The sequence below is a fragment of the Perna viridis genome, chromosome 12, assembly GCF_037379345.1.
Source record: "Perna viridis isolate PV_CMFRI_1.1 ecotype Kerala chromosome 12, ASM3737934v1, whole genome shotgun sequence".
Taxonomy (NCBI): Eukaryota; Metazoa; Mollusca; class Bivalvia; order Mytilida; family Mytilidae; genus Perna; species Perna viridis.
The window spans coordinates 32,866,085-32,889,590 of record NC_142456.1 but is presented as its reverse complement, the minus strand read 5'-3'; the positions used below and the strand labels follow the sequence as shown (position 1 = coordinate 32,889,590).

General features: G+C 44.0%; 1 protein-coding gene across 1 annotated transcript; it reads left to right on the top strand.

Moving 5' to 3' along the window:
- The first annotated feature begins 11,211 nt into the window (after nucleotides 1-11,211).
- Nucleotides 11,212-12,396, top strand: LOC148602100 (uncharacterized). Its single transcript, XM_088554458.1, has one exon. The coding sequence runs from the start codon at nucleotides 11,212-11,214 to the stop codon at nucleotides 12,394-12,396; it is 1,185 nt and encodes a 394-aa protein (XP_088410584.1).
- Nucleotides 12,397-23,506: the final 11,110 nt, after the last annotated feature.

Here is a 23,506-nt window from a genome sequence, read left to right as displayed (position 1 = left end):
TATGAATGAAAATTTATTATAACAACAAAATGTTTACTTAAATATATATATTTTTAAATAAATGTAAATAATTTTAAGAATCAAAATGAAAAAAAAAACAATTTTGATATTTATATTTTTTAAAATACACACAATAACATTATCTGTTGTCACACCTGCTTGCATCGATAGAAATCAATTCAATTGTAAACGACCGTTTGTGCAACTTATACCCCCATTTAACAAGTGGACAACTCGTCCGTCCGTCTGTCATTTCGGCAGGCCGAATATCGTCAACTCCCAATATGGCTTGAATGATTTTTAATTTGGATTGATTGATTGTTGGCGTGTAAAGTTGAGCAGCAATATTTCAGTTATATTCAGACGATGAACATGAAATGGATGATAAAATGAACATGAAATGATGATGAAATAAAAATTGGATGGGACACAAGGGCAGCAGGGTCGACAAATTTAGATTGCCACTAGAAAAAGGGAGGGATGGGTAGGATCGGGCAATTAAGCCTACTCAAAGGTTCCTACTCCTATCGAATACCGCAGCAGGGCTCTTTAACGTGCGATGCACGTGGCATCTTTCCCAAAACGGTGCACCATTATGGTTTGCGGTCAGGTTTTCCGTATTACAGCCTAACAACCCCAGCATGTAACACGCCAGGGGTACCCCATTCCACCACCTGGGGCACGCATCCCAGTTGCTCTGTAGGCAGAGCGCCTAGCCCCCGGCTAGGTTTCTGAGCACTACTTAGTCGACTTTTACGACAAGCTTAGCGCTGCTGTATGCCTATTCTTCTGACACCCGGACCTGCACGGGGCTTTTAAATTTGGTGTTAGGCTTTACCTACAAAGGGCATACGTTGTAAGTGATTTTGGATTCTATCCGACATCCTGTTCTGTGAGACTTTTTTGACTTTTCACCTTTTTAAATTTTCACTTCTAGGGCTCACATCTGAATTGGTTTTAAATTTGGTGGGTGTCTTTATATAGATGGCGCATACATACGATGTCTGGGGTGATGTCTGATATTAACTTCCTGTACAAGTGGCGATATACCTAGCGCGACAACGCATGTAATCTTCATGTTCGAAATGTAATTTAGATCCGACTATCAAATGATATATTTATTAATAAATATTTTTTATTTCGTTCACATGCAAATAATTCACATTTTGTTGTGACCACTTACTTTAGATAGAGTGTTTTTTCGTTTTTTGTTTTTCGATTTTTTATTATTGGGACTGAAGTCCTGAATTAATACATTATTCCTTATAGCCAGACTATTATGTTTTTGTTGAGCATCGTAAAGATGGTTAAATATTTTTTTACAATCGTATGTTTAAAAATGAGGAGCTGAAATACAATTTTTTATTAACAAATACCCGTTATAATGCATTTTTTACTTATTACTTTTTATTTATTTTCAATAATCAATTAATATTATCATATATGATAAAAATCCTTCTTTTTTTGATTGTACGCTAATTTATTACTCACGTTAGCCTGTTCACGTTCAAATTTTACAAATTACCGCGTCTTTAAAGAATTTACTCCGGGCACTAGCATTTTCTCTTTACGAAGGGCGCCACCTACACTAGTGAAAAATTTAGGTTTCAAAAGAAATTTATGACACATTTTAAACAAAATTAGTGAAAATTTAACTGGAACATCACCGATTTTAACCGAGAACAACATCGAATTTAATTAGGAACAAGTTTGAGTTTAAATGGGAACAACCTCGAATTTAAATACGCTGTGTATCCTAATTTTATCGTAGACACCGAATTTTATGGGAAATATCCGAATTTTAAATTGATAGCCTAATTTAATTATTTTATACTAATTTTAACGGCACAAGTCCGAATTTAACCCGGAACATCGAATTTAATATGTAAATCCGAAAAAAAATCATTTCTCTTTTAAATTCGGTAAAACGTGACGGAATTAGGCATTTTAAATGATCAGTGTATAGGCTAAAAACCACTAATTCCACTTCTCATAGGCTTCTATGCTAATTTCATAATATTCAATGGCTTCTCTAGACTTTACCTTAACTTTAACCTGCAGAGGACTATATATCAGCATGATTCTACATATGTCAGCTCACAATCCTCAGAATGGCATGTGGGGTTAGCAGACTTGCAGTGCAGTACTGGTCACCGGAAGTGAAGGGTCTATAAATAGCATGGGAAATCCCAGTGTTTTCACAAGATAGGGGTATATTTAAAAATCATTATGGAGATTAGGCTTCACATCACAAGAAGCAAAATGCACCTATAAAATGTACAGAAATGTTTTTCCTTTCAGAAACTGTTTAAATTTTTTAAATAAGATGAGAACTTTTTTCACAGCACTATGAGGAACAGGGGTAATTTCTGCGTAGGACTATTTTTGCGTACGTTCCAAATGCTCATTGGTTGAATTGGTGGTCTGTAACCTAAAGAGTCACTTTTTGTCTTAGAAAAATAAATAACTATACAGGTATCTTCCTACACACATACTGAATGCATTTGCAAAGTTTCAGTGAAATGTGACAAGCACTTTTTTAAATATTTGATTTTTAAATATAGGATAACCAAGTTGTGCGAGCAAAAAAGTGACAATATTCTACCATACTTAAATGCATTAAATATTTGCAAAGAACTTTTTCTGACTTTTCAAATACAAAATATCAATCACAACTTGTTTTTTAACAATATTAATGAAGAAATAGTTTTAAAAGTAATAATTTTCTGAGAAATTGGTCTATTTTTAAAAATTTATTTCTGACATGCCTCCCCCTTTTTCTTGATCACATGTCAAAAATCCTAAATCTTTAAATTTTCACAAAAGGTGATATATTTGGCTTTAAATTTGTAAATACAATGTTTTCACATTAAAACATGACCAGTAAAGGGCACCTAAAGCAAAAAAAGTACTCAATAATGGATTTTCCATGTTGCCATAGGGGAATGCTTATATGGCCTTAACTGCAGTAATGAAAGCGAGTTTTTCCTCATTTCTAACCTAATTTTTGCTCAAATCTACACAAAACTTGATTTCAAATGCTTATCACCAACATATTTAGGTAAATATAGCCCTCAAAGTTTAATATTTGATATTTTTACTAAATTTTCTACACTTTTTACAAGATAGGACATAAAAATCAGCCAAAAAGACCAATTTTCCATAATTTGGACCTATAACTTAAAAAAATGCATATTTTGAAGGATTTTTGTAGTGTATTCCTCTCATGGCAATGTTAACAAGATCTTCAAGTAGTTTAAAGCTATTTCAAGAAACTTTTCATTTGGCCATGGCTTCAGCTTAAGGCTAAAAACCACTAATTCCACTTCTCATAGGCTTCTATGCTAATTTCATAATATTCAATGGCTTCTCTAGACTTTACCTTAACTTTAACCTGCAGAGGACTATATATCAGCATGATTCTACATATGTCAGCTCACAATCCTCAGAATGGCATGTGGGGTTAGCAGACTTGCAGTGCAGTACTGGTCACCGGAAGTGAAGGGTCTATAAATAGCATGGGAAATCCCAATGTTTTCACAAGATAGGGGTATATTTAAAAATCATTATGGAGATTAGGCTTCACATCACAAGAAGCAAAATGCACCTATAAAATGTACAGAAATGTTTTTCCTTTCAGAAACTGTTTAAATTTTTTAAATAAGATGAGAACTTTTTTCACAGCACTATGAGGAACAGGGGTAATTTCTGCGTAGGACTATTTTTGCGCAGGTTACATATAGGTTACAGACCACCAATTCAACCAATGAGCATTTGGAACGTACGCAAAAATAGTCCTACGCAGAAATTACCCCTGTTCCTCATAGTGCTGTGAAAAAAGTTCTCATCTTATTTAAAAAATTGAAACAGTTTCTGAAAGGAAAAACATTTCTGTTCATTTTATAGGTGCATTTTGCTTCTTGTGATGTGAAGCCTAATCTCCATAATGATTTTTAAATATACCCCTATCTTGTGAAAACACTGGGATTTCCCATGCTATTTATAGACCCTTCACTTCCGGTGACCAGTACTGCACTGCAAGTCTGCTAACCCCACATGCCATTCTGAGGATTGTGAGCTGACATATGTAGAATCATGCTGATATATAGTCATCTGCAGGTTAAAGTTAAGGTTAAGTCCAGAGAAGCCATTGAATATTGTGAAATTAGCATAGAAGCCTATGGGAAGTGGAATTAGTGGTTTTTAGCCTGTATAGCAGTGTTGAATCTCGGATTTGATTTTTTTTTATATTCTTTTGAGCAAAGGCCAGACATGTTTTTTTCAAACTTAGGGTTGCCAGAATATTTTTACAAAACTCCCCCTCCCCGCTGAATCGAATGGTTGTCCCTTAAATTATATTCTGTACAAGTTTGTTTCACGACCTTGACTCGTTCTCAACACTAAACTTCCTGCTCTCGTCTGCACAAATCACAACAAATATCGGGAAAAACGACGGGTATGGGGCAATTCCAAATACGAACGGCATTTTTTTACACGTTTTCATAGAATCTTTACTTGTGTTAAGCTTTTTGTTCAGCAAAAAAATGATCGGTGGTTAAGTCACCACATGTTTTCCACAAATGGATACTACTTTATATCGTCCTATGTTAAAGCGCTTTACCGATTAGATTCCGACGCGGACCTCGACGAAGACACCAATATAAACAATAATAAAAACTAAAGATCGCGATTTTGGAGACATAGCCTACAGACAGAACGGTCTCAGATATCTATTTACTAGAGTTTTCCTCATGATTTTTTTGCTTTTATTTTATTCTGCCAGACGCTACCGTAGCCGGGTAAAAGTACCGGGTAACAGCTCTTACTGAAAGCACTGTATTTATAATAAGGAAGGTTGTTGTGCTTAGGTCATAAAAAGATGAGGTGTTTTTTTTTCTGACCTGACCGGTTGTCTGTCATATATCTTCAAAGCACATATCCAATGAAAACTACGAAACTGAATACATGTATAATGAAACCAATCTTTAACTAGCTCCCCATTGTAGCCAGTACTATCAGTCAAAATTAATTGTCAACTTATAAAGTCAAAAATTATGAGATAAAAAGTTCCAGAAAGGTCTTAAGTAGTAGTCTTTGTAAGAATCATGCAAATTCTGTAAAACCTGATACATTGTACATCCTAAAAAAGGCTACACATTCTTTTGTTATTATGTTACTCAATAGGTCTATATGATTAAATATATAAGCATTCATTCCAATCTGTTTGATCTTAGAGATAATTCACATTGAAAATCCAACCGTTTCTGTTGAATTTTAGTGTCACTTACCTGGGGCTGATCCAGGATTCGAGTTTAGTGGGGGCGTTAATTGAATTTAATGCCATGCAGAGCAAGGCAAAAATATTGTGGGGTGAAACTTGTGGTGAAATGTTTTTTCTTATCAATTTAGGGGGGCGAGTAGTTTCAAAAGGCCGATTCTGCCGCACTTGCCATTTTCAAGGGAAATCCTGCATAGGACCCCCAACCCCGACGGCCAAATGCAAACGGACGGCATTCCTATTGAGCATAGGGTAGATACAAGAATTATGTCTTTCGTACACAATGGATTCGTTGACATTCCCACAGATGGGGATGACTTCATCAGCGAAGACGCCTTCCAAGAGAAGCTGCAGGATCAGAATCAGGAAGCACTCAAATGGAAGGACTTACCCACCGGTGTGATCTATAAGATCTTGGAGGTGGTAGAAGTGGATGAAAAATTCGGCAAAAGTAGAATCCTCACCCTGAAGAATCGAGACGGAGAGACCACCGGGATATGGGCCTGCCCCTCGCTCAACAAAGAGAAGGGTTCTTTGCAAGGAGCTTTCGTTCGGAGCACTGGATTCAAGGTGAGCAAGAAATCTCAGCAGCAGTACCTCACCTATGATCTGGTGAGGAAGTAATAAAAAAATAATCAAGGGCTATGGGTAAGGGGTTCGAAATTTCCCAATCCAAATTACTGGATTGGGAAATGTTTTTTTTTGGTCACTTGGAACTTTGATCTGGAGAATTCTGGAATAAGCGTGGGGAGCGAGGCGTAGCCGAGCGAGGCGCGCGTTGGAAGAATCCTCCATATGGCGCATGCGCAGTAAGGTCTTCACTAAAAGTGGTAGCCGTGGAAGGTTTTCGCAGCTGCTGCTTTCCGTCGTAGTAGAAGCTAAGACATTTCACAACCACTGCAAATTCAGATTTATCGATATCATCCTCCTCCAGGCCTTTGCTCACTGCATCTTCGATCTTGGATTGGTAGGATCTGACGATGCGCACGGTATCTTCATGCTGTTTACGCTTTTGGCGGATGCGCTTGGCTAGCACCGCCAACCCCGCCATCGTGATGGAATTCACGACGGCTAGTGAGCTCAACGGAATGCATGCCACGGCGCCTATCCCCGTTGCGGCGGTGCTGAGTGTGCCAGTGGTGCAAACTACGTTGAGTACTGCACAGGTACCCAGAGCAAAAGACACCGCTTTTTCTACTCGTTTATAGTTCCTCGACAGTCGAGCATACTTATGCTTTTCGGATTCAAGCTCTTTCTCGATCGACTCGATTCTAGCTTCTCGGTAGGATTGCTTCCCCAAGTCTACGTCGTCCATTTATCTATATCTAGAGGAGCATGTCCAAGATGGGGATGCTTTTGAAGGGGCTATTGGGACCAAGGATCAGTCCACTTCCATCGTTGATCTGACGTCCGCTCTTCAAGTATAGCCCATCACCGTATGTATTGGGCAAAGTGCCTGGACTCAAATACAGACCACGACCACGAGGTTTCACGCAGCATACTTTCCCACCCTTCTTGAGATATAATCCGGATCCCACAGCCTTCTGGATGGCTGCACTACCCAAACCGCTCAATGCACCCACGCCCAAAGCAGGTAGCACGGTTTTGGCCAGCATGGGTAGTGCAGCAGAGGCAAGACCTGCTAGCATGGGGAGGAATCCACCTTCTTTCTGCATATTATGCCTCACCTGTTTCGGACTCATCTCCAAGACCATACCACCCTTCCCACTCTGCAAGAGCTTGGTGATGCGCTGGACCTGGTGGTGAGTGAGGAGCATCTTATGCTCACCGGATAGGTTTGCATGTAGCAATCGGACGCTCACGGGGCAAGCCTTCTTTGCCGCACGCTGGATCTTCTCCGCCTGACCTTTCGTCAAGTTGAGACCGTACTCTTAATAATCCATTTATTTATACCTCGCGCAGATGGAAGCGGATGGTGAGATTCTCTTCTCGCAGATCGATGGAGTGGCCGTCTTGATCGGTCAGATACGTCTGCATGCGGTCGATGGTCCTCAGGGTCACGGGTAAGTATACGAGATTCTTGGGGTCTGGATGATCTTCATACCCGGATCGACAGCTGGAAAGAAGCTATAGATGGTGGACTGTTGCGTGCCGTTGACGTAGCTTCCGTGGATGATATCGCTATTCACCAGGATGCTATTGATGCTGATGATATTGACGATATTCTCACCCTCCGCGTAGCCGTTGGTGCTTGGGTCGTAGGTATACGTCCGGCGTTCGAATCCAAGCACCGTAGTGATGCTATTGGGCACGTCGAAATCCACTCGATAATTTCTGGCGAGGGTGAGGGTTGCTCTCAGCGTCGCACGATTGGCATCGAGAAGGACCTTAGCCTTGTGCCTATGCAGCCGCAGTTGCTGCTGGATCTCATCGTTGATATCGTCGATGCCGTAAGAGCCGGTGCTCAGCTCGACGGAAAACCAGTTAGCCCCATCATTGGGAGAGTAGCGGAAGGAATTATTACCTGCATGAATATTTGGGATGGAGTAGTAGGTCTCCAGATTCACTAGGGCCATCTCGTAATATTTCTGCTCGCGCAATTGGAGGGGAGGATTGAAGCGGGTCAAGATCTGGCTATCGTTCCCAGGGACGATGAAGGAGAACCCATGCTTGGGTTCGGTATTGGGGGCGATTTTCCGCAAAAGTGAAGGGTCGATGACGAACAGGGGATAGAGGTCGATGAAGTCGGAGGGATTGATACCACCATTGCTCAGCAGACTTTCCATGCTGTAGAACTTCTTGCGGAATTCGGCGGCCTCCTTATAGACCCGAGCGACCCTGCACTGGGTGAAGCCGGCATTGAAATCCACGGCGGGATATCGCTCCGCATTGAGGGTCACGTGGATATTTCGTAATCGACAGTGGTCGAAGACGGCGGCATTATTCAGCTGGTTATTACCCCTATCGGTCTGGAAGGCGACGATGATCCATCGCGGTTTCTCACGTCCGTTTTTAGCGGCCAAACGCCAGTGGAACTGCGAGGTTTGGAGCACGGCGATGGAGTCGCACTGCCTCATGTGAAATCCGCAATCGATCTTGGTCTTGCTCTGGATGGTCTTATAGAGCCGCAGCTTCTTTTGGTCGGAGGGGATGACGTGGGGGACGAACCAGGAGACCTTGCTCAGGATTACCTTGGCCACGTCGTTGACGGCGGCAGCTCGGAGGATGGCATTTGCATCCAAATCGCACACCAGGGAGAGTTCGTGCTTGAATCCATAGACGATCTTATCGTAGTCCTCGGCAAAGCCAAAGACGTGCTTGAGCGGGATGGAGAAGAAGAAGGATCCCTTATTGGCTGGCTTGGTGATGATATATCCGTAGCGTGCTGCGAATCCGACGTTTTCTGCCTCGGCCTTGGTGGTGGAATCTTTGAACCATAGCTGGTTGAGGCCTTGGGATTTGGAGAAGTCGTCGGGGTACTTCAGCATACCCAGCATGGTGGTGGCAACGCCGGGATCGTTGAGGTGCTCGATCTGCTGCCAGAAAAATCGGTAGCTGACGCTACGAAATAGATACATGGCGGTGTTATGGACGAGCGATACCAGATCACCGTCGGCATACGCGGTGCCATCGTTCTTCTGTAGTCGGCCTTCGATCAAGAGATAGCTTTCGGCGGGGTGGAGGAAGAGATCTTGAGTCTAGATATTGATGCGTATCTCTGCACCGGCATTATTCAGCTGCGCCCCGGCTTGAGGCTCGTATTCGTGAACCTGATACTCCTGGAGACTTTCATCGACAGTCAGTCCTTCGGTGATAGTGAGCATATCGGCCATCATATATTTATCTATAGCTGCTGTGAAGTCCTCTTGACCTTGGAAGATGGTGCTTGGGGAGCATTTTTCTTGCGAGTCACTCAATGGACGACATGGTCAACGGCCTTGGCCGCATCTTTCTCCACGCCTTTCAGGGCTGCATTGGAAGCGGCGCTCACGGCCTTGCTACCCAGCGTCTTCGCGGCGGAAGAGGTAAGCACGCGTCCGGCCAGACTGGTGATGGGATCGAATAGTCCTCGTCCGCCTACTGCATACTTCCGACGATAACCGTGATTCATCTAGAGGAGCCCCCGATGCAGCTTCTCGTACTCCTCCCTGCTGATATGACCGGACTTCCTCATGGCGTCGATGATCGCCACGATTTCGTTGCGCACCCCATTATTTCCAGCCTGGTAGGCGGCAGCGCAAAGATCGAGACGATCGAGCAGCTGGTCGAAGCATTTGGGGAGGAAGACGGTCGGCACCCCGCTGCCATACTTATCTTGCTTATAAAGGTAGGATACGATCTACGGCTTCTGTTGGCTTTTGGGGTCCTCGATAGGACGGAGTTTCCTTGATACATGGCACCCGACGCTCGAAGGATATCACCATAGGTATGCAAGTCCTCCACGTCGAAATCTTTGGAATGCTTCAGGACCATAAGATCCCACAGGCCGGGGTACTCTTGTAGCACTCGCCATCGACAAAGATATCGTCTCCGTCGAAGGTGACGGACAGACTTCCGATCATGATGGAGCCGTCTTCCACTCGCAATCCAAAGGTATGGTCGGCCTGTGCTGAAGATAGTGCGTCGCTCGCGGACTGAGGCTGGTACTCAATGCTTGCTCGATGGGCAGTGGGTCGTCATCATCCTCAGCGGTAGAGGTAGGAGGGGGAAGGGCAGGCATCGGGGCGGGCAGAGGAAGTGGGATATCTTCGATCTTTTTGGTGATCTGGGAGGTAGTCTCCTTTTGCGTCTCGACCACGGGCTTGAATATCTTTGAGAGGTCGCGGCTGAGTCCGATCTTATCTAGGCGACGCTGCATATCGCTAGCCTGGATGCTACGCTTGGTCTCCTGCAAGTCCCTAGCAAGCGCCTCACGCTGCTTGGGATTGGTGATCTTGATAAACGTCATTTATTAATAGCTTCACCATCGTCCCATCGCCCCTTAGCGTTCAGCCCATCGCCCCATAGCGTTGGATCAATCATTCTCCCATGCTTTTTGCCTCCTGCCTCAGCGGGATGCAAAAACCGTGGATTCCCGAAGTGATGGCGGATCCTACGCATTTTCCATGCATTTGGAGGAGCAGAAAAGCTCGTGGCCGATCCTCCTCTGGGCTTTGCGGAGATCGTTCTCTCCCACAATCCTCACTTTTACGCCGGACCAGACGGTGGTAAATTTGGGTACGTATATAGTCCCCTCGTGGATACGATGCAAGACCTTACCGCGAGCAATCTTAGCACCGCACCGATAGCATACCTCGGGGAAAAGCTTCAAAAGCCCGATATGGAGGGATACGTGCACTGATGGCCGCGGACGGTCTTGATGCAGCATGGGGGTCCGGGCGGCTGCTTAGGTTTGCGGGAGGGCTGGAAATTATAGGTCCTTCCTTCGAAATCCTGATCATCGATGCGGCGAGCGTACCTTTCAGCTCCACATCTACTGCAGCAATACCCCGGGATATCGCCATTAATAAGCACGCGCTCCCACCGGTGCTTGCATTCAGGGGGTGGTCGTGGGGGCTTGGGGGCATTCTCCCGATCCAACTCCCGTTGATTCTCCAGGAAAAATTCCTGCAAGTGATCCATTCTTTATCTTAGACACGATAGAAATCGTCTAGATTGCATCGATATTTCCCAGCCGTCTTGGGGCTTGTGATCGATGGTCATAAATCCGTGAGGCTTGGCCCAGCAGTGATCGCATAGGGCATCGAATTGAGCCGGAATGAGATCGCCGCAATGGTCCCGGCGGATATGATCGCGATTTTTGGCATCCTGCTCAAAGAGGCAGATGAAGTTGGCATTCTCCCGGATCGATTGCCGCGGGAGCTTGAAGCAATTTTTGGCAGAGGTAGAAGCAGTTAACGTAATTATGGCGACCGCGCACGTAGTAGTCTTCGCACTTGTTCTGCTTTCTCAGCATCAAGTCGTCGAAGACCATGAGGTTCTTGCGGGTGGGATCGAGCTCTCGAGGATCCGGCACATCGCTCGCCTTCTCCAGGAAGAAAGGTTCGATACCGCTAGGCTTGGTCGGCACGATCTCTGCTACGCCAAGCATAAGGATACTGCCGCTCGCAATTCCATCTGCGATAAGGCGTCACTGCACGCCATTCCCAATCCCACCGTCCGGAAGCGCATGGACCGCAGCATCGTCAAGCCCATCATCGGCACCAAAACACGATTTGGGCTGGGAGTGCGGAAAAAAAGTACGATGGTCGGACGAGCTAGCTGAAGAGCTGCATAAGCCAGTCCGACGTAAATTTCAGAAGCGTCGCGTGGTGGTAGGTGGGATGGATGAGACCTGGGCTGCCGATCTCGTGGATATGAGGGCCTTCTCCCGCGATAACCGAGGCTTCAAGTATCTCCTGAGCATCATCGACGTCTTTTCAAAGTACGGCTGGTTGGTACCCCTCAAGGATAAGAAAGGCGCCACGATACGAGATGCCTTCCGGACCGTCTTCAAGGATCGCACGCCCGAGAAGCTATGGACCGATAAGGGCACGAAAAAGGTGAAGGATCTGCTCCGGAAGCACGACGTCGATCTCTACTCCACCGAGAACGAGGAAAAATCGAGCGTGGTGGAGCGCTGGAATCGTACCATGAAGGAAAAGATGTTCAAATACTTCTCGGCCAATTCCACGCGGGCCTACCTTCCCGTCCTGGACGATCTCATCCGCCTGTATAATACCACCAAGCATCGATCCATCAAGATGACACCTACCGCCGCCAGCCAGAAAGAGCACGAGTCCAAGGTCTTCTGGAATCTCTACGGAGACCTCCCACCCATGCAGCCTCAGCGATTCAACGTCGGCGATAAGGTCCGGATCACCAGGAAGAAGGACATCTTCGAGAAGGGATATTCTCCGCGCTGGACGGAGGAAATCTTCACCATCGCCCAGACCCTAGCGACGCAGCCGCCCACCTATCGTCTCAAAGACTATGAGGGTGAGGAAATCAAGGGATCCTTTTATGAGCCCGAGCTCCAGCACACCGACCAGGATATCTATCGCATCGAGAAAGTCTTGCGCCGGCGGACCCGAGGAGGGACGAAGGAAATCTACGTCAAGTGGAGAGGCTACCCCAAAGAATTCAATTCCTGGATCAAGGAGTCCGACTTGCAATGATCCTCAGCAGGCTTTCCGGTCTCGATCAAAGGAGACCAGAAAGTCTTGATTTACGCATGCTTCAGTTCGACGAAGAGCCTTAATGCGTCTAGATCCTCTTTCAAGCGGTCGTAAAGTGCTTTTGTGATGGGCTCGTTATCAGTCCGGGGGAGTGGGAGATTTAGCAGGTGATACTTTCGCATGTCTAGATCCGAATTCACCTTGCCGCTGTCTGACTTATCGACTTTGCCATCTTCTACGGCCATCAGTTTTTTGGTCAGGTCTTTAATCGATGCGTCATGCTCCTTTTGCATCTGCTTAATCTCCGAATCTAGCTCATCGATGTCTTTCATGCTGTCTTTCAATTATTGGCTGACCCATCGGTTCGTCACGGCGTCCGAGCTGTCTCGGGGCAAACCGAGGCTGGTGATCCGATAATCTTTCATATCGAGATCCTGAAGCATCCGCCAGATGGGCATGCGCTTCCTCGAGTGAGACCCAAACTTATCCATTTATCTATAGTCCGAAGATCACCTCCTCGAGCGTCCGACCTTCCGATAAGAGCTTCAGTACGTGCAGGCAAAAGTGCCCGCAGACCACGTCGCCGCGCCGCTGGAGCTCATCGGTATCATATCGAATTTCCGGCTGCAGATAGTCGACCATCTCGTCGGTTGGAGGCAGGCCGTAAGGGTCGAAGTAGACTTTGAATCCTCCGCGCTTATGCCAGCATGTCCAGTGCGTGCCCTGACCATGACGATCGTCGTGATTCAGGATGCCGCACCCGGTGGGATGGGAGTTGGGTGGTAGGGCATCGCGCATGAATATTCCTCTGAATCGAGGGATGCCTAGGGCTGTGGCAGCTTCTTCCAGCTCTACGTTGGAGAGGGGCTTGTGGGGGAGGAGGATACCGTGCACTCGTATGCTGCTCATTTATCTATGGATGGGCAGGCGAAGCCGACGAAGTCCCGCACCCGTCAGAGCCTGACAAGTGCAGATTTTTCCCGAGGTATATGGGCCTCGAGAAATTCTGAGTGGAGGGGGATGGGTTGGGGATGGTCGCCTATGTCGCGGGAGATTCGGTAGTGACCATGCGCGAGGTGCTGATACCGTCTGGGAGGATGTGGCGCTTATCGTCCTTGGCTGAGAGAGCGATCTTGTTGATCTCCTTGGCGTAGATCTGATGGAGATGGCTGCGAAGGATGCTCATCGGTCGGTGCATCTCCTGCTGAGTCTCAAGGCATCGCTTGTAATCCTCGCAGGCGATGCTACGCTTGATGACGCTCTTGGTGACTCCCTTCGCCTTCTTGGTGGTCTGACCGTCATCCATCTTGAAGGCGTATAGCTTCGCCCGGAGCCCCACGAATTCGGCCATGATCTTACTGCGGCATTCGTCATTGAACATCCCGATGACCTTCTTATTCACGCCGGTGGGAATGGTGGAGGGATGATCGGCCGGGTAGTTGGACGTATCGAATTTTCCCTGCAAGTGAGGTGTGATATCCTTGTAGAAGTTGGCGGTCTGGATCTCGTAAGCCAAGCTATCGGTGTCGGTGAAAAGTAGTCGGGCACGATCACCGTACATCTTCACGAATCCGTAGTGGAAGTCGTACATAAGGAGCTTCGAGATGTCCAGTATGCACGCTCCCAGGAAGACGGTCTTATCGAACTTCAGCTTGGTCTTCTTCATATGAACGGCTGCTAGATTCTCGGTGAAGACGACGCGACGATCGAAGTTGGGCTTGGCCACTAGCTTCAGGGCCTGCTTCTAGGTGGTGACCAGCCTGACGTCGACGCGCTTCCGGATATTCTCCATGGTCTTGCCAAAGACCGAATTATTCGTGAGCTTGAAGAAGTCCTTCTCGAAGTCGGTCTTGGCCCGGGCGCGAAGAGTGGTATTCAGATCGATGTATTTCTTGAGCCATGGAGATTGGCTGAATCCGATGATGCGATGGACTTTGGTGAGCTTCATCCCCCTCTCCAGATACATCTTGAGATTTCGATAGTGAGGGGTATATTTCTCACGCTTGCCTAGGTGAGGCATGAGCTTGTGCACTTTGCCGATCTCCACGTTCTCGGGCGCGAGAGGGTAGTCCTTGTGGGCGTCGTAAAGATCTTGAGGATATTCCAGATCGCATTCCACCATTGCGCCGTACTCGTGGTCGTCGGGATATTCCAGGATTTTCTCGATCTCCTCCGGCCCCATCCACTCAAAGTCTCCCGTGGGAAGGGACTGCACCATCGCTCACCTGTAGAGATTGTTGGCGTCGAGGTAGGTCAGATACTTGGTGGGCTGGGAGGCGTCGTACGTGGTCATGTAGGGGTTGTTGGCCTTGCCGTAGCGGTGGGTGATCATGGCGACACCCCTTCTGGTTGCTCTCTCTAACATCATCAACATGTCCGGATCGGAGACACAATCTCACCTCCGTTGTTTTGAGGGCGGCGTCGTAGGATAGCCCGGGGGATGTGAAGTAGTGGGCGGGATCGAGTCCGTAGTGGGTCAAGCAGATATCCCTGAAATCCTCAAAGATGTCAGTCAGCAGCAGCACGTCAGTCTCGAGATAGAGGTAGTGATAATCGCGTAGGTTCTTGCACCCGAAGGTCTCCCAGACCCTCTGAGCGTGTGCGTAATCCTCATCACTGATATGCTCTCCGGAGAGCGTGCTGAAGAAGGCTTCTTTGGTTGGGAGCTGAATCTCTTCCAGCTTGGCCGGCCCATCCATATAATCGTAGGGAAATACCCCCTTCCGGATCATTAGCTCGTGGCGATCGCCGAATCTCGCCTTCACGGTCGCGAATTGGTCGGGGTGAGATTCTTAGCTAGGGTATCCAGGCTGTTGAGCATAAACCTGCACGAATCGACGAATCTCATCTCCAGATCGTCCACCTGCTTGGAGAAGCTGATATACTTCTCGTCGGTATTAGGGATGCAGTTGATCTTACCCTCGGTGTGACCAAACTCCTTCACGAAGATATGAGCGTCGTACCCGCTCAAATTGTGGAAGAAGATGGGGACGTGCTTCGGAAGCTGGAAATCCAGATTGCGCTGGTTGTGAGCTGCGCAGCGATATTTCCCGGTGAGATGGTCGTGATCCCGGACCTTATCCCCTCTCAATGCATCACCACAGATGTGGTAGCGCGTGCTTGCTTCGAAGCGCGCCTTATCGTCGTCGGTCATCTCCATGGGCTTATTCTCCTTGTATAGTTTGGAGATGGTGCACACTTCTTCCTCTACGCATTGCACAAATTTCTTGGCCGCATCCTACCCGCAGTAGACGACTGTATCTTTGTAGTCGCCGTGAGCGTATTTCACGTAATAGCCGAAACCCGAGGGTCGCTGCAGTTGATAGGCCTTCGTGCAGAAGTGTAATGGATCCGGCTGACAGGTGTTGAGCTTCTCCATGAAGCACTCGAAATCCGCGTATATCGCGAAGGGGACTCTCATCATCTTCTTGAGATTATGGAAGGTTATGGTGGCTCCTTCTTCCGGCATCTCCATCCTGACCGTCTCTTTCTGGGTGCAATACTCCATGTGCTCGTCCAAGTTGTCCTGCCTGGAAAAGTGGGAGAGGCATCTGCGGCAGAAGAAGAGCTCTTGACCATGCTCTGAGATTTGGGAGCTCAAGAGTCGTGAGAGGCTCTTGATCCAGCAGTAATGCTGCTTGTCTTCGCTAGTCAGGAAGAGAAGATCTACGTGGGTGGAACCCGTATTCTTGGATATCTTGAGTGGGTAAACCTGGAGATCCTCTTTACCATCCTCACCCTTCTTCCACCCTTCTTCACCCCATTAAACTCATAGACGTTGACGTTGATGGTGGGATTCTGCCTCTCGAATTTATCAATCGCCTTGAGCGAGACCGGGAAGTTGATGCCTTCGAAATTCAGCTCATCCTCCCATTTCTTGTACTGAGATACGCGGTTGGCTGATTTCTGATCGACTTCTTCATGATGTAGGGCTGCCAGCACCGCCCACTGGAAGCAGCGATCATCCTCATTTTTCACGTTGACGATCGCCTTCTTTTTCGCGAGTGCTGATGGAGTCGGAATAAAGGACCCCCCCCCATGAGCGTCTTGAATTGGTTGAGTGGATTTCTAGCTTCTCGACGCGGCTGAAAGTCCACCCACTCCCTTCCCGCATGTATCTTGCCATACTTTCCTTGACCTTCGCGATCATGAAAGCGATCTCCAGTTCGAGGTCAGATGACTGGGTGAGGGTAGATGATCGAAAGTAGGGGGTGACGTACGTATTTTTTCCAGTCGCGGGATTGGTCCTCACCAGCTCTGCTAGAAGTACTAAGTTCACCTTCAATCCCTTCTTTTGGGCAAGCGCATCGGAGATAGTGGTGGTGATGGTGCTCCGACTTACCTTCAGAAAAGTGCTCACGTCGTGCGGCTTCGCGGGTTCTATGACGACCGTGCCAAATACGCCATTCAGTGCTTGACGCCTATCGGTGACCTTGATCTCATCCTCGACTGGGGTGCTTTTGATGTCCTCATCCACCAGCTGGAGCAGATCCTCTCTCTTGAGCTGGGAGTACTTGGTGAGGCCACGATTCTTTGCCAGTGCTTTGAGCTGCTTCTTGCTGAAGACTTCCTGGCGGGCAAATCTACGGGTGGTTTTCTCCTCGATGAGCTTCACCAAGGCCTCTTTGTTCTTCCTACTGACCCCCCTGAGACCTTCGTCCTTAGCTATTTGACGGAGGGTCTTCATGGTCTCTTTCACCACCATCTTACCCTCGACTGGGATAACCTCCTCCTCCTCCTGCTGACGTGGTTGTCTGCTATGTCTCCAGCAGAGACCATCCTTCCCGGGCTTGCTCTTGCAGAACTGCCCCTTCTTCCTCTTGAGTTCGACGCCGCAGGTGGTCTTCTGTTCCCCTGGTTGAAGCTCAAATCGCAGCTTCATTACCTCTGCATCACAAGTTTGACACTGCGTGGTGTGTTCATCCACCTGCGTCAGGTTGGGGCATTGCAGCACTGCTGCTGCCTTTTGGGGGTTGGGGCTGGGGTGCTATCTTCCAAATCTTGCTCTTTCTCCAGGAAGAAATCCTGATAGCGATCCATCTTATCACTATTGGATTCCATCCTTTTATTTATTTCAATCTGTGACATCCTTCCCTTTATCCACATCCCTACTATCCTCTGGGGCGATTTGACTTATGCTTTGTACGAAAGACATAATTCTTGTATTTACCCTATGCTCAATAGGAATGCCGTCCGTTTGCATTTGGCCGTCAGGGTTGGGGGTCCTTTGCAGGATTTCCCCTTGAAAATGGCAAGTGTGGCAGAATCGGCCTTTTGAAACTACTGGGGCGTACACCCAGCACGCCAGTCTTCGGACCTGCACCTGCTTACAGAGTAAACTCCCTTAATTTTGAATTCTACAGTACATTCTTTATGATTTTTATTTCCTAAAGACATGGGTGATATGAAGAGCCACATATTAATTTCTGTTTACTTTTAAACATATTAAAATAAACACAAAACAATTGTATAAAAAAAATATGTAGGCTTTCCAATAAATGAATCACAACTGATTGAATCATATCTGGAGTGCTACCTAAATGTTATTTATAAATCCCAGGTTCAAGGACCAATTTTAAACATGTTCTAGCAATAACAAGTCCTGGATTGCAGAGTGGGGGGGTACATGTTTATGTACATAATGATAGGGGTGTCCATCCTTCTGTTCATACTTCCTTCCTTCTGTTACAGAAAGTGGGACCCATCCATTAATCCTCCCACACCACTGAATAGAATATGTATGAATTTTCACAGAATCTTTATTACATGTACATATATATTCACATTGTGTACCTCCTACTTTAGGTTTGAAATAACATATATGTTGTGAAGTGGTTCAAATTAAATGTACATTGTAAATAAGAATATTGTATAAGTAAACAAAAGCCATTTTTAAAAGGTAAAAAGGAATTACATGTAAATAAAATACATGTATCAATAAAATGTAAAAAAAAGAGAATATGGGCTACAATTGTTGGCCTTATGGTCTTTGTCAGGACCATTTGCAATGCAGGACATACCCTGACAAGTTTGTCCGTCAGGTACACTTTGTACAGAACATGTATCCGGAAGTCAGACTGGCTCTATCCACAATTGCTACAAATGTATCAACATTCATTGGTTATAGACTAACAGCTAACAAAATTCCTGTAAGGTTCGGTTGTGTGAGATCCACAAGTCATACATGTACATGCACATACATGTAAGATAAACTACAGTATATGCTTACGATTTTTGACTGATTAATTGTTGGAGTTTAACGCCCGAGCAGAAATATTTCAGTTATATTTAGGTGATGAACACGAGGTGGATGATCAAATGAACATGAAATGAAATGAAAAATGGGATGGGAGACAAGGATAATAGGGTCAACAAATTTTGATTGCCACTGGAAATAGGGAGAGGTGGGAAGGGTCAGGCAATTTAGCCTTCTGTGGCGGAGCCCTATGGTTCCTACTCCAGGAGAATACCACAGTAGGGTTCTTTAACGTGCGAAGATTTTTGAAATTTTTGTCCATTTTTCACCAATATAATGTCAAATTACCGTTGATTATCAAATGACTATGGCTAAGCTTCAATGTCAAGACGCTCATACCAACCTATTATATATTTTGTTCATACCACACTCTACATATGATGCTTTTATTTCAATAATTTCTAAATGGTCGATTTCTTGGATCAATAATGTTTCTAGTATATTCCACAGTTAAAGTGACAGCCCTGTGTACAATGTACCCCTTTTGTTTGCTAATCCCACTGTCTCAGAAGTTGAGATCAATATTGTTTAAGTATTGTAAACAGTATCTGATTTTGTTCAATCTCATTTTAATTGACTTTTTGTGTATACAATGAATGTCCTAGATCTTGACCTTGCACATGTAACAGTTTTGCTTATCTTGAGGCATGACTATCAATACACTTTCATTCTGCTATTCACATTTTGTTTCACCATATTGGTGAAATGTTATATCTTGCTGAATAAAACTGAATTCAAGATCCCGTCACTGGATTCATTACGGATACATGTATATATTACAAGTCCATATCGGCACTAACGTGATCGGCACACGCTTTATGATAATAAAAAGACGTTTCTTTACTGCAGGATATTTCCTTCGAATAAGACTTATCACAATTATAATAACATCTTAAACTTCAAACACATGGTGTGGGATTTACCCCTTTCTCTTCTGTACACATCATGTGCGCATGGAGATCAGATCCAAAACACGATTATTTCCAAAGAAATGATTGTGGAAAACCATAAATCTGTGCTATCCTCTTTTGGTCTCTCTACCAAGGACGATGATTGTGATTTACCGTCTATGTACTGGATTCCTAAACTTCACAAGAATCCATACAAACAGCGTTTCATAGCTGGATCTGCAAAATGTACCACCAAACCTCTTTCAAAACTTTTGACTTCTATGCCCACAACTGTCAAAGAGGGTCTACAGTCCTACCACAACACTTGTTATTCCCGTAGTGGTATTAATTCAATGTGGATCCTGAAAAATTCAAAAGATCTTTTGGAGACAATCAGTTCAAGACTATTATCTGAATATAATAGCATTAAAACCTATGATTTTTCAACAGTGTATACTTCTATTCCCCATACTCAATTAAAATCCCGACTTAAAAACATTATACATCGTTGTTTTTCCAAAAAAAGATGGTACACCTAGATACAAATATATAGTTCTTGGATTCCTCATACTTTGTAAGAAATAATTCCAAATCATCTTCCAAATATACAGAGGAAGATGTTTACAAAATGCTGGAATTTTTAATCGACAACATATTTGTCCAGTGTGGTGGGCGTGTTTTTCAAAAAACGGTCGGCATTCCAATGGGAACAAATTGTGCTCCTTTACTAGCTGACCTATTCCTTCACTCTTATGAGGCTGACTTTATAGCTGATCTGATCAGAAAGAAAGAACATTGTTTGGCTAGATCCTTCAATCTCAGTGTCCGCTATATACATGACGTGTTATCTTTAAACAATCCTAATTTCGGGGATTTGATACATCGCATCTACCCAAAAGAACTTGAGATAAAAGATACTACAGACACTGTAAAATCAACCTCATATCTTGACCTACACTTAGAAATCGATGGTTAAGGAAAACTATTGACCAAACTTTACGACAAACGTGATGACTTTTCATTCAGAATTGTCAACTTTCCTTTCATCTGTGGCAACATCCCTTCGGCTCCTGCGTATGGAGTGTTCATATCACAACTCATACGTTATGCCAGAGCTGGCCGGGACTACGCAGACTTTTTGTATCGCGCTAGAACTCTAATAAATAGGCTTCTGGAACAGGGTTATGTTGCTACAAGATTGAAGTCATCACTACAGAAGTTTTATGGTCGTCATCATGAACTCGTGGATCGTTATGGTGTATCCATCAGCACCATGAAAACTGATTTATTCAAGCCCCGTGCAGGTCCGGGTGATAAAAGAATAGGCCTGCAGCAGCGCTAAGCTTGTCGTATAAGGCGACTAAATAGTGCTCAGAAACCTAGCCGGGGGCTAGGCGCTCTGCCTACAGAGCAACTGGGATGTGTGCCCCAGGTGGTGGAATGGGGTACCCCTGGCGTGTTACATGCTGGGGTTGTCAGGCTATAATACGGAAAACCTGACCGCAAACCATAGTGGTGCACCGTGTTGGGAAGATGCCACGTTCCTCGCACGTTAAAGAACCCTGCTGTGGTATTCGATAGGAGTAGGAACCTTTGCGCTCCGCCACAGGAGGCTAAATTGCCCGACGTTACCCATCCCCCCTTTTTCCAGTGGCAATCAAAATTTGTCGACCCTATTATCCTTGTGACCCATCCTTTTTTTTCATTTCATGTTCATTTTATCATCCATTTCATATTCATTGTCTGAATATAGCTTAAATATTGCTGCTCGGACGTTAAACCCCAACAAACAAACTGATTTATTCAACGGGTCATAGTTTCCCTTTCCTCGTTTGTTTACCCCGGACTTGACTTTTTATGAGCAACTCGGCGGGTGTTTCTGGAAAATCAGAGGACGCTTACCCTATCGGTGCACCTGGCCCCTGCTCCCAGTTTTTAGTGGAGTCTGAGTTGCTCATTTACTTTTGTTACTTTGTATGTATGATTTTAGTTACTTTATGTTCTTTGTTGTGTATGTCTGTTTTCCATGTCTGGTCTTTGTACCTGGATTACATTCTTTTGATTACCGCTATAACCTTGGTTCCCTTGATTACTCTTTTAAATATTAACAACTTAAATTAGGTCCAGCTGAACCGTTCATTTCTTATATATGACGTCAATGAATGATATATCTCAGTCCAGTTTATCCCACTAACTTTTTGAGGTCACGACGTACATAGTCCATCTTACGGGCTTGTTGTGCATGAACAAAAAAAAATAGGTGCCGTAAGCTGGCCCCGTATATAGGTTTTAGCAGTAAGCTGGTCTCGAGAAAGCCAGTTTACTGGCCAAAAACAGTTACGTCTTTCAAAAAGTGCAAATTTAATACAATCAAATACATAATCGTTAGATAACTCAAAATAATGTTAAAGTGGTTCATTTAGGCAATATATAGCGTAAAAATAACAATAAAATACCGATTTTCGTAAAAGACCAGTTAATTGACATGTGTAAGCAAGGCAGCATTGGTTATGCCACAAAAGTACATATCATGCCTTATTCAACATATCATGTAATCTTTTAATTCTGTCTCAAAGTTTGTATGAAAGGCCACGTGTAAGTCTGGCTCGAGGTGTTTCCACATTTGACAACAGTTACGGAACAGAAAGTAAACTCATCATTTTAACAACAAGAGGCATACTGACGTGCAGTGTGTAATGTATTAACAATCCACCATGCAAATCAGTTTGGAATCATGATGAAATGAGAAAATGTCAACTATTCTCAGATGTTTTATAGATAAACCTCTGACTGGAATTGTTCAAAATGGATTGGTTCATTTCGACTGTAAGCATTTTGAATTTGCAAATAATTATTTAAAACAAAGCTGCTTTTAACTTCTATACTCAAAGCTGTCAAAGAAGGTCTCCAATAGCACTTGTTACTCCTGTAGTGGTATTAATTCAATATGAATCTATGGCAAACCAAAGTGGACAAAAAGCCATATTTTTATATTAGAAAAATGCTTTTGTAATATTAAAAAAAAATAAATTTCTAATATCAAGAAAATATTTTAAATACCAGAAATTGATTTTTTTATATTAGAAATTCAATTTTTAATATAAAAAATATAATGATTTTTGTAATATCAGAATTTTTTTTTAAAATAAGAAAACGAATTTTTTATATTAAAAAATCAATTATTAATATTATATTTTTCTTAATATGAAAAAAATCTACTATCGTTTTTAACATTAAGAACGATTTTTCTTATATTAGAAAGTAATTTTATAATATTGAAAATCATATCTTAATATTAGAAAACCATTTTTCGATATGAGATAATTAATTTTTAATATTAAAAATTAAAATTACATTATCAGTCTGAGACTTGTCAACATTTTTAATATTAAAAAATCGGATACTTTTTGATATACGAAATTGAATTTTTAATATTAAGAGTTGAATTTTCAATATTAGAAAATTAATTTTTCATATTTGAATAGAATTTCTAATATTTGAAATTGAATTTCTAGTATTAGAAATTGAAAATGAATTTTCAATATTAGAAAATGATTTTTTCATATTACCGTTGCACCTGGTTCACGATCCCAGTTTTTATTGGAGTCGGGGTGGTCATTTACTTTTTTTACTTCGTATAGATTATTTTGGACTTTGTATGTATTATTTTAGTTACTTAGTTACTTAGTGTTCTTTGTTGTTTTTGTCTGTTTTCCATGTCTGGTCATTGAACCTGGATTACATTCTTTTTATCACTAGAATCTTGGTGCTCTTGATTACTCTTTTAACTAAGTCTGTCAGGTTGTATGCTAATCAGTACTTTTTTTATTTTTTCATTTTTATATTTTATATATAAAAGTATAGCTTTTTATATACCCTATCTGGCCGAATGGTCTATACGTATTGATTGTCAGTCTAACATAAGAATCAGGCAGTGGGGTGATACATGGTTAGAAAAAACAAC